General features: G+C 37.6%; 1 protein-coding gene across 1 annotated transcript in view; it reads left to right on the top strand.

The window, feature by feature from the left end:
• The first annotated feature begins 6595 nt into the window (after positions 1-6595).
• The window catches only part of gna11b (guanine nucleotide binding protein (G protein), alpha 11b (Gq class)), a 67728-nt gene continuing 62184 nt past the window's right edge, over positions 6596-12139 (top strand). The window contains exon 1 of the mRNA XM_067452793.1: positions 6596-7556. Coding sequence (XP_067308894.1) covers positions 7421-7556 — 136 coding nt within the window. The 5' untranslated portion in view covers positions 6596-7420. The remainder of the gene's footprint in view (positions 7557-12139) is intronic.

The raw sequence follows: 12139 nt of genomic DNA, 5'->3' as shown, positions 1-12139 counted from the left end.
AATCTAGGCCTGCTCCTCTCTCGTCCTTCATTGTGTCGCTCGTCCTTATGTAAACACTTGCATCGCCTGGCATCACTTTGCACTGGGTGCATGATAGGGCCCATAATATTTATGGTGCAGTAAACACCAGTGATTTCAAGACGCGTTTTTGTGATTGTCTTTGGTTCACTGCTGTTTTAAGGAGAAATACTCAGCAGTGGTGTTGAGAAATGAATTTGCACATGATCAAAGTAAATTTAAAACACCACATAGACATAAACAACATTAAAAACTTGGTTTTCACCACAGGGGGTCTTTAAACGCTGCCCAATTCCGCGGGAAATAAAATGAATTTGGCAACCCTGGTGGTGTAGCCTACAAAGTTCTGGGAATTTGGAACGTTCCATTCCATCACTGGCCGGGTGATGAGATCACAAACTTCCCGCTGTGCAGTCAGATGACGAGAGAAAGTTCTACGTTCCCCGCGGAACTCTCTAGTCTCTGCGCTGCACATGTAAGGTTGCCATTGGAAACAGAGACTTGGCAGAGCTTTGGCGGGTATAAAGTGATCTCGGCCGCTCCCAGCTCAGATCCAGTTTAAAACCCGTACATCCAAGGCGAGACCATCCCTATCAAACATCAAAACAAACGCATTTATTTCAATACGACACGGCCATTTGTGCGTTTATACGGAGCAGAGGATTCGTGCTTATTGTAGGCTAAATTGTGGAATTCAATTTCATATTTAGTTAATGATTAGTTTTACATTTAAAAGTATTTTAAAGATTCAGCAGAACGACTATATTAAAGATTGTTTTTTATGTTTTTTATTTTTTTACCAAAGGCACGAAAGTAAGGTTTGCACACACGGGGCTGTCATCTACTGACAGCTTGTCTTTGCGTGTTGGCAGCTGTAGAGATGTCCGTCTCTATCGCACCTAGATCAAAACGAGACTGGAAGAAGCATTGAAATAAAATTGCCTTTGAAATGTGATCTAAGAAAACTGCAGATTATGACGTGTGAAGTATTTTTCAGTTCTTATAGCAATGAAAATAAACATGCACTATGAAGAACGATTTAGAAGTAGCCTATGTGACGTGTGCAAGAGATCCAATTGTTCTCGAGGCTTATTAGGCTAATTAATAACTTTCCCTTGAACTGGATCTGTGCACGGCTGCGAGCACATGTAGTCGAGCACTGCCCTCTTTTGTTTGAGGAATCAACATGTGAACCACTGGAGAAGCGGATTAATGATCACAAATATCTGCTGCCCTCTGCTGTCGGGATCTCAAAGCGACTTCTGTTGCTCAAAATAAGAACAGGTTAATATGCAAAGGTTTTGTTTTTATGGATTGGTGAAATAGAGATCAAATAGCAACCACATTAAAGTAAATAACACATTTCACATTATTACTGCCAAGTCAAGCATCACTATTGGGCTTTAGGGGAGAGCGGGGCACAACCTAACGCTTTTTGACTTTCTCCGTTTGTGTCATTCCACTTGGGGTTCAGAGTATTTTTTTCCCCCACATTCATTTCACACGTCTAGTACAATTATGTTGTTTGTATCATTAATACATTGTATATTTTTTTCTAAATTTACCTGGAGAGAATGGAAGTGAAATGTGACAGCATGTAACATGGCCTGACAGCTTAAAATGTTATCTGATCTAATCACAAAAATATCCAAGACAAAATAAAATGTTCGTCAATAAAATGCAATTCTTAACTTTATCATATCAAATAATGGCATTATTTGACTTACTTTATATGAAAAAATTAAAAGTAAAATAATTTTTAAGTTTGACGACAAACATTGCAAAATACAGCTATACAGCATAATTCAAATAATAATGAATAATTTCTGAACATTGACTCAGTCTTTCCGTTTTCTCCGTTTTCTCATGGTTTCTAAATATAATTCATGAAAGTATAGAATATAATAGAGTCGTTCTAATAGGGGCTCATTCAACACACCCCGTCTGCTCAACCCACGGCTTGTCTTCTGCTGTTAGATCAGCATTAAGAATGATTGCAACTGTTAAATAACAGATATACGATTACAATAATATCACTGGTCTCATTTCAAATAAACACAAAAAATAGAGATGATGAAAAATTAACTTAAGAAAAGTAATTTTGCTATGATTAAATACATGTTTAGTGATATCCTATAAAGATGTTTTAATTTTGACAATTCTCTCTCTCTCTCTCTCTCTCTCTCTCTCTCTCTCTCTCTCTATATATATATATATATATATATATATATATAGTGTTGATATGGCAGTTTCATCATGCTGGCATGCAGTGGCGTAGCACCAAATTTTGGGCCATGAATACAAACCATCTTGCTGGGCCCCTGTACCAAATACCATAGTGATACCAATGGGTGGGGTATTGCATTGTTATCATAAAAACACATAAAATTTAAACAAAATAAGCCATTTGTACATAAATTCTCTACAAATGTTAATGCATGTATATGTAGAAAACTGACTTCTAAGGGCCCCACCTTGCCTCGGGCCCTGGGAACCCTTCCGCCTCCCAGTCCGACACCCCTGCTTGCATGTGTGGTGTGACAACAAACCCTGTGTTGTGCCCGCTCTGCCCTATTGCTCAAAGATTTAGGGATTTAAAGGGATAGTTGAAAACTGAATTGAAAATTGTCATATGTTTAATGAAATTTGAGTTTTCTGTCTCTTCATTGACAGCTATGCAACTACCACTTTGATGCTTGAAAAGTTCATAAAGAGACCGTAAAACGAATCCATTTGATTTGAATGGTTTAGTCCAAATTGTCTGGAGACACAATCCCTTTATATGATGAACAGATTGAATTGAGGCTTTTATTCACTTATAAACATTGATCAGCAAAGAAAAACAGAAGCTCAAATGTCCTGTGTACCACACGACTGAACCTCATTGGTTCTTGCAGAAGCTCAAACGGGATGCAAATGTGTTGATTCTCGCACACCAAGTGAACATGCTTGAGCTTCCGTTTACCACAACCGATGTGAGTTGATGAATGTATAAAAACAAGCCTAAATACAATCTGCTCATCATATAAAGTCATCGAGTCTCTTCAGGGAAATTTGGACTAAACCGCTCAATTCATATGGATTAGTTTCACGATCTCTATGATCTTTTTAAAGCGCCAAACTGGTAGTAGCGTAGCTGTCAATAATGGGACAGAAAGCTCTCAGATTTCATCAGAAAGATCTTCATTTGAGTTCTGAAGATGAATGAAAGTCTAATGGGTTTGAAACGACATGAGGGTGAGAAATTAATGACAGAATTTCATTTTCCTTTAAGGATTATTAAAATCCAGACCTGTATGCATTACTTTTCTCTGAAGAATCCTGGATTTTAAACAACATCAGACCTGGTTCAACAGAAAGAAAGTGGACTGTGAGTGTGTAAATCAATGAGGACAGAATTTTCTGTTCTTAATGAATTAACTATTAATAACAGTAAAGTCATTTAAACAACACAAACGGATGTGGGAATTTATAAAAAATACTTCTACTTGAGATTTACCGGTTTTATCTAGGTTAGTTGAGATTATTGATTTACATGTTTATGCTTCAGGTTTATCTGCTATGTTTTATGCTTTGCTATGGATCCTACGGCAAATATAAATGTTTAACCTATCCGCCCATCATGACTTATGATGTCCATTATTTAACATGTAATACTTGATGTGTCCACTAGATGTAGGCAGAGTTCCACAATTGTGATGTGATTAATTATTAACAGTACAGCCAATACCAAGCCAGTCAAGTTCATGTATATGTGCGCATATATGGGTTTACTTACAAATTGTAGTCGGTTACTGATTGCAAATGACAAAAATTGCAATTAGTAACGTATTCTGGATTACTCGTTTTAAGTAATTTATTCTGACAACTTTTTGATCACTTTTATATAACTTGTTTATCACATTGATTTGACTAGGATAATCTTGTTGTAATAAAAATCAATATATGTAAAAAATAAATAAATTTTTTTTAAAAAAGAGGAGGAAATATATTCCATTCTTTGATATCAACAACATGAAGTGTATTAAATATTGCATTATATCAAGGTTTCTCAAGTTGGGTTTGTGAGTTTAATGAAAAGATGTTAAGTATAAAACTGTAAAATAAAAATAAATAATTTAAAAATAAAAACCAAACAAATAAAAAATTTACTAAAACTATCAATTTATCTGCATTTCATGTGACCATTAACCAACATCAGAGAACAGTGAACTTAATTTTATTATTATTTGTAATTGGCTTCATTTATTAATTTAAAATCTAAAGGCTTACTTCAAGGAAATATGTTAGGTCAAAGAAGTTCAGCTGACAAAAAAGTTGGGTAATCCCTGCATTGCATAAAATAATGAAACAACGTGAGTTTATATATTTTAAAGCCTTCCAAAGACTGAAATACATGGTAAAATTACTCATCAGATAATAATGAATATGTTCGTCAGGAGCTGACTATATGCAATGTTGAGAAAAAATTGAAATGATTTCTGTAAATCCAGTGATCCTATAATAATGTTATTTTTTGCTCAGTTTTCAGTGATTGGCTCATGATTATAATGGCTGGTATGTGTGTGCAGTTCCACAAACCTGAAGATCTGAATGTATATATATATATATATATATATACAGTAAGCAGTAGGCAAAACGAAGTAGCTAAATCAATTAATTATCAATAATTTACAGCCATTGTGAGAATAACGTAGAAAAGTAACATGTAATCTGATTACAAGTATTTTTGGAATTTGAATACATTACTATCCAGCACTATATATATATATATATAAACTTCCTCCTGTGTTTATTCTTCCTCATGTCTTTATTTCTGTCTAATTAAAGAAGGTTAAATTATGTAACAATTATATTAAAAATAAATTTTGTGAGGGAAAATAATTCCAGAATGATATGACAATTGTCAGGAGATTTTCCATTCATGCTCACTATAAAGAAATAAAAATAAAATAAAAAAGTTGCCTTAAACATTCAAGTTGATTTTACTCACAAATTAGTCATTTCAACTCAAATTATAATCAACTGATTTAAAAATAGAGTTGACTTTGTATTGCTTAACTTAATTTGATGAGTTAAAGACAACATTGTCATAACGTATATTTATATTTTTTTATATTGTATCTAGTCAGATTTGGAAAAAAAATTTTTTCTTGATGTGATTAAAACTAATCATAAATAAGCAGATGATAATATAATTTGTTGTATTAACAGAATCACAATTTCCCTTGATCATTAAAGTATATTTATCTATTACACTGTTTAAAAAAAAGTTACCTGGTTGCCTTCAAATTTTGAGTAAATTGAAATAATTTTTTTTAGTTAATACAATGACTATTTTTGAGAATCAACAACCTTTATTCAAATATTATTTAAAGATTTTGTAAGCATGTTTTTTATTTGTGAAGACACATTTAAACATGCCAAATTGAGCTATTTTTATGTGGTTCAGATACAATTAAGGTTTGAGTTTCTATTTATTAAACCAATTTCCTTCATTGTATCAAATCAAAGTTTTAATTTCAATAAACTCAAAATTTTAAGGCAACCAGGATACTTACTTTTTTAAGTTAAACCAACATTTTTTTTTACAGTGTATAAGTGTGAATGTCACTAATATCCTTGTGTTTGTGTGTGTACTTGTTTATATTAAATTGTGGGGACCAAATGTAATATAAACCTGAGATCACTTACAGTCCTCACAATGAAAATGGATTTATAAACATACTAAATTAAGTTTTTTGAAAATGTAAAAATGCAGAATGTTTGCTATGATGGCTAAGTTTAGGGGCAGGAGCAGAGTAGGGGGATAGAATGTACAGGGAAAGTCCCCACAATTCAGTGTGTGTGTGTGTGTGTGTGTGTGTGTGTGGGCGTGTAATCCCTACCTTATGGGGACAAAATGTCCCCACAAAGATGGCAATATCCGAAATCCTTGTCCTTGTGGGGACATTTTTAGGTCCTCATGAGGAAAACACATTTTATAAATCACACAGAAGGAGTTTTTTTGAGAAAGTAAAAATGCTGAATGTTTCCTGTGATGGGTAGGCTTAGGGGCAGGGGCCGTGTAAGGGGATAGAAAATATGGTTTGTACAGTATGAAATCCATTATGCCTATGAAAAGTCCCCATAAAACATGGAAGCACTGCGTGTGTGTGTGTGTGTGTGTAAAAATCTGTCCTACAATGCGAGACTTTCTGTGAAAGTAATAGCGCTCTGCGAGAGTAGTGCACACTATGGGTGCGTCTCAATCAGCTCCCTAGTGCAGTCAGGACACTGATCAGGGAGTCGGACACATTCATGGGATTCTGGGGAGCTGATTGAGATGCGCCCTATTTCCTCAGAATACGCGACACACCCCGGCAGTGAGCACGCCACTTCAGAATGCCTGACTGACTTTGTGCCGTCGACCAAACTTGACAGTTCCTGTTATCCGCCTCCAGAGCGCGAGCGCGCACGCACAGTTCCCGCCTCTCCGCTCCCGCTCGAGCCTGCTCTCCCTGTCAATCATCCGCGGCCGTGTGGAATCACTCTAGTGTGCGCGCACGCAGCTCCGCTGGTGTAGGAGGAGACGCTGCTGTCATCTGCACACAAAAAAAAAGAAAAGAAAAAAAAGTGGCATAATCCATTTTTAAAGGCAACTGGCTTTTCCTCCCTTCCAGGATTTTACATTTTCTACAAGAAGTGTTGTGACTGAGAGCTTCCATGATATAAAACGACACAAAACGGAATGTTTTTAGACATTACTCAATTGCTCGTTGTGAAGCAGTGACGCTTCATTCACCCGATCGGACAGCAATTCCTCCTTTCCATAGGAGGATTTTTTCCCCTTCCATTTGAAGGGGTGGATAAGGCTGGAGAGGGGGGGAATAGGAAAAGTGGATGTCGCGACTGTGCGATCTGTCCCGTTTTCACCGGGACCCGTGTTGGTGGTGAGCCGCCGCGGAGCCGTTGTGGGAGTGTCGCACGTACGCGAGGATAGTTTGTCCTGGATTTTTCAATCATTTGCGAGATAAGGCTCCCGGACCTCCTCCACGTCGACGCTACCCTCCCTTCCTCATCCTCCCGGTGTTTTCTTCCTCTCTTACCTCGCTCCGTGATTTTGCCGCGGTCCGCACGCGGGGTAGAGGCTCGCGCTCGCCGCGAGAGGACTGAACGCAGCGCGCGAGGCCCCCCGGCCCCCTCCCCCACTCTCAACCCCCCTTCAGAACATCTCCTCATCTCCCTTTAATTTTTCCCTTTTTTTCTTAACATTTTTCCTCAGAGGAGGAGAATAGGGGGGATTTTTATTTTTACGCGCCCTTTTTCCAACAGTCACCCGTGCGAGGTGATATTTTTGTGTTTTTTTTCCTCGTTTCTGAAGCCCCGACGAGGCCGGGCTGTGTACAGTAAAGCAGTGGGGATGACTTTAGAGTCGATGATGGCCTGCTGCCTGAGCGAAGAGGCCAAGGAGTCGAAACGAATCAACGCCGAAATCGATAAGCAACTGCGTCGAGACAAACGCGACGCGAGACGGGAGTTGAAGCTGCTCCTGCTCGGTACGAGTACCGCCGTTGCCTCCGCCGTTAAACTCACTCACACACATACATACACACACACACATACACATAGACACAGTGTCAACGACAGGTTTCGCTGTGGTTTTCAGCTGTGACTTGTGGTGCCAAACAAGCCACCTCAGTGTTATCGCGGTGGCGGGTTTCTAACCTTTCGAGGTGTTCACGGCTAATGTTTTTATTTGTATTATTCAAGTTTGCAACGTTAGCAAATAGTGCTAAGGCGTTAGCGCTTTAGCATATGTGGGCCGAGTGCTGGACAGGGCCTGGCATGCAACAGCACGCAAATCTCAGCATGCTCTCTGTTGTGTGTATGTCATAGGATCCTAGTTGATTTTTTTCCTAGCTGTCATTTTTGTGTTATGAGTCAACCAAAGTGGTGTGTTGTGTGATATTGCATGTTGCAATGTGTGCAATCAACAATGAGTTTACTTTGAAGGATGCAGGTGCAAATTGTATGAGACTGTTTTGTGGTTATTACTCCTGTCAGATTACATTATTCAAATGTGAGGGAAATTAGACTGCTTTAGTGTGTTTGAAGTACACACAGAGAAAAAGGTTGTCAAAATTGTACCTTTAGGGCTTGTCACTGGGGCAGTACCCTTAAAAGGACACCTTTGTACTCATTTTACTCCTAAAAGGTGCATATTAGTACCCTGGAGTACACATATTAGTAGTGTAATGATGCCACGGTTAGGTTCATATCATGGTTTTGAAGTCACTTTTTGGTTCTGTTTACTGTGAAGGCAGGGTTCATGGCAGGGCACCGGCAATAATAACACTAGATTCAATTTTGACTTAATAATAATGTACATTAAGGTACTACTATGCACCTTTTTGTGGTAAAAAAAGAAGGTGCAAAATGTCCTTTTAAAGGTACTGCCCATTAACAAACCCCTAAAGGTTTTGTATATACACTTTTATGTAGCTGCAAAGGATGTTTTCCCTTGATAATCTCCAAATTAATGAGAAGGGGGAAAAACAATGAAGTTTGTAGGTATCAGCCTTGAGTGCCATCCGTCAGTTTACTCACCTTGGGAGCATTACCATGTCAAATTTGGGTCGCTTTTGCACTTTTAACATTAATTCTTGGGTTGAATTATCTCAAAATGGTGGACGGTTATTGCCTTATGAGGGCGTGAGTGCTCTGCACACTGGACTCTGGTTACTCCCAAGGAAGGAGAATTGGATGCTTTATCAAGCTGTGAAGTTCTGTCTATGACTCAGGGAATTGGTAAGCAGTGATATCTGACACGGACAACCGTCATTCATTTCCTATTAGTCAGGACTGTTTTTCCGCTTGAAACCACCAAATGAGCTGCTCGTATTAAAGTGGATCATAAAATACTATGAAACAGTGAGCTGATGATAAAGACAGATAGGGAGAGATGGACAGAAGTATGAGTTTTGGTGACATAATGTGCTAAAAGGAAGTCCAGTTGTCCCTTCGCTTAACTCCGCCCACCTTTACAGATCGTTGGAATGAACTTGAGATTTCAGCAAAATATGTCACAATTTACTCTTCGTTAAGCAAGTCAGATTTTTTTTTTCAGACTTATTGTGACCCTGGAGCACAAAACCGTACATAAGGGTAAATTTTTTTAAAATTGAGATTCATAGGCCTACATTTGAATAAATCATTTTTCCATTGATGATTGGTTTGTTAGGATGGGACAATATTTGGCCGAGATACAACAGTTTGATAATCAGGAATCTGAGGGTGAATTTTTTTTTAGAAAATCGCCTTTAAAGTTGTCAAATGAAGTCCTTAGTAATGCATATTATTAGGAATAATACATTTTTATATATTTACGGTATGAAATTTACTAAATATCTTAACTTACAATCCTAATGATTTTTGGCATAAAAGAAAAATCGATAAATTTGACCCATACAATATATTGTGGGCTATTGCCACAAATATACCCGTGCGACTTATGACTGGTTTTGTGGTCCAGGGTCACATTTATCATCTGCCATATTATCAACCATTTTATGTTACAGGTCTGCAGGCTTTGCAACGATGATGAACATGTTTGATACCTACAGGACCTGTAGAAACATTCAAGAACCATTATGTTCAGTTAAACTACAGTGTAAACTCGAAATCATTTGGCAAAACTCAAAAAAATGTAGGCAATCCGTTGAAATGTAAAGTTTAAGTTTAATCAGAACTTGCAGATCTTTATTTTGCAATCTTACATTTTATTTGCGCTGATCTTAAAATATATAAGTAAGCTAATTCATATATTTCATTTAAAAGTATCATGTAATCTCATCTTTTAGTCGTGAAAACTTGACTAGCTTTAGCTAATTTCATTAATGCATCTTGCTAATTGGTTACACAGTGCTTTGGTAGCATTGACATATAGCACTTGCTGAATGAGGACAGTGATATAAAACATTTAACATATATATCTGTTCTCAAACTAAGCTCATTTCACCATAAAACAACATAACAAACTCTTCTAAACTAGCATAACAAAGCATTAAAAAAAATAAGACTAAATCACCCACTTAATGTTAATGTACATCTTGGACAAAAAAAAAAAAAAAAAAAGATACGTTACCCATTTCTTTGGGCATTTACTATCCCTTTTGAGTGTCTTGGCAAAGCATGCTGGAAAATAGCAATCCCAGCCCAGTTTCAGCCAAATTTAAGTTTGTCTGAATTAAAATAAACAAGTTCATAAAACTCAGAACAATGAAACAATCACGATAACTTAAAATGTGCCATTTTTGAGATCTCAAAAGAAAAAGAAAGTTCTAATTACTCATCATCTGTTGTAATCGTTTTCGAATGAGACTTTGGTTGACTGATAAGCATTTGTTAACACATTCTGCATTTTTAAATACTACTGTCATTCATGAGTGTGTTTTACTACAAATGTTATCAGAATCTTCCAAGAAATTTCTGGGATGTTCTGTGACGCTTGTTAGGAACAGTATCCAAGAGGGTGGAGCTTAGAGAAGGGTCAGTTGACTTGAAGTTTTTGTCTTTGTTATTTTGAGTCTGTTTGATACATTGGTGAGCCACTATGCAAGATTGTAGTACCCTTCATTTAGAGGCATCACCACTCGCTCGTCTAGTCTCGAGAACCAGTTAAGCGAGAACAGGAGCAGTTCTATGTGGCTCCGTGACCTTTGTGAAAATACAAGCGAATTAATAAGTAAAAGTTCTCTCCCTGTCTCATTCCCGCTATCCCCATGCCACCAAAGGAGGTATAAAAAAGCAGCTTGTTGGTGCTCAATCATCCTATTAATGGCCCATCCTAAATAAGTTAAAACTGTCAGCCTAACTCTGGATAAGTCTTGGCTAGTCTGGATTAGCCATGACCTTAATAGGCTTTGCGAACGCATATTTGCTTCCATTGCTATGCTATGATACCATAAGTGCTTTGTGTTAACCAGCCCTCTTAAACAGCTTAGTCTAGGTAAGCTTCGACAAATTGTGGTTGTTAGTGGGACTGGACGGTATTTCAGATACTCAACATTATTTGTGATACTTTTGCCTGTCTCTGGCATCATTCATGTTTTGGAGAAAAAAAATGCTGGTAAATATTGCTGCCTAATAACAATTTGTTATTATTTTGGTGCATATATGTGATTTATACATAATCTGAAAGCTGAATAAATAAGCTTCCCATTGATGTACGGGTTGTTATGGTAGGACAATATTTGATCTGAAAATCTGGAATCTGAGGGTGCAAAAAAAAAATCGAAATATTGACAAAATCGCCTTTAAAATTGCCCAAATGAAGTCCTTAGCAATACATATTACTACAAATAATACATTTTTTATACATTGTAGAATATTTGCAAAATATCTTCATGGAACATGATCTTTAATTAATATCCAAATGATTGTTAGCATAAAATGAAATTTATCATTTTGACACATTGTTGGCTATTGCTAGCTTGACAAGCCAGACCCACATCAAGATGTTTGGTCTGGAAACTCACCATTGACAGCTCAATCCGAGGGGCGGATAAACGGTTGTCTTTCAAACTCCCTCTGCACGCGATAGGATAGCGCTACAACCAACCAGAGCAACGAAGGTGAAGCAGAGCTAGTTGATGATTAAACATTCGTCGTATCCGGTCGGCAAAACTCAGAACACATCTTCCCTTCTTAAGAATGACTTCAGTGCCGTTCTTTGTTCTTTTCTCAGAGAAAAGCTTACCTCCAAGTCTTCCAGAGTCGCTGCCAAAGCTGATTCGAAAGACCGCCGTTTGCCAGTTTCTGTGTTTACTAGAAGCACACAAGCACAACTCTGTTGTCATTATGTTAAGCCCCGCCCACCGACTCTATACACGATGTGATTGGCCCGACCAGAGTTTGGCATTTACAGCTCAGAACTGTAATGAGAGTTGCTCGCGACAGATTAGACTTGCTGCCGCTAGGGTGCGTCTAGATTTCCAGGCTAGGCTGTTGCCACAATTATATCTGTGCGACTTATGACGGGTTTTGTGGTCCAGGGTCACACACACACACACATATATATCATTACTCCAGTAATTACTCATTACTCCAGTCTTCAGTGTAATGCACAACTGATTTCAAC

The sequence above is a fragment of the Pseudorasbora parva genome, chromosome 9, assembly GCF_024679245.1.
Source record: "Pseudorasbora parva isolate DD20220531a chromosome 9, ASM2467924v1, whole genome shotgun sequence".
Taxonomy (NCBI): Eukaryota; Metazoa; Chordata; class Actinopteri; order Cypriniformes; family Gobionidae; genus Pseudorasbora; species Pseudorasbora parva.
The sequence above is the reverse complement of the archived record's forward strand: the minus strand, read 5'-3'. Positions and strand labels throughout refer to the sequence as shown.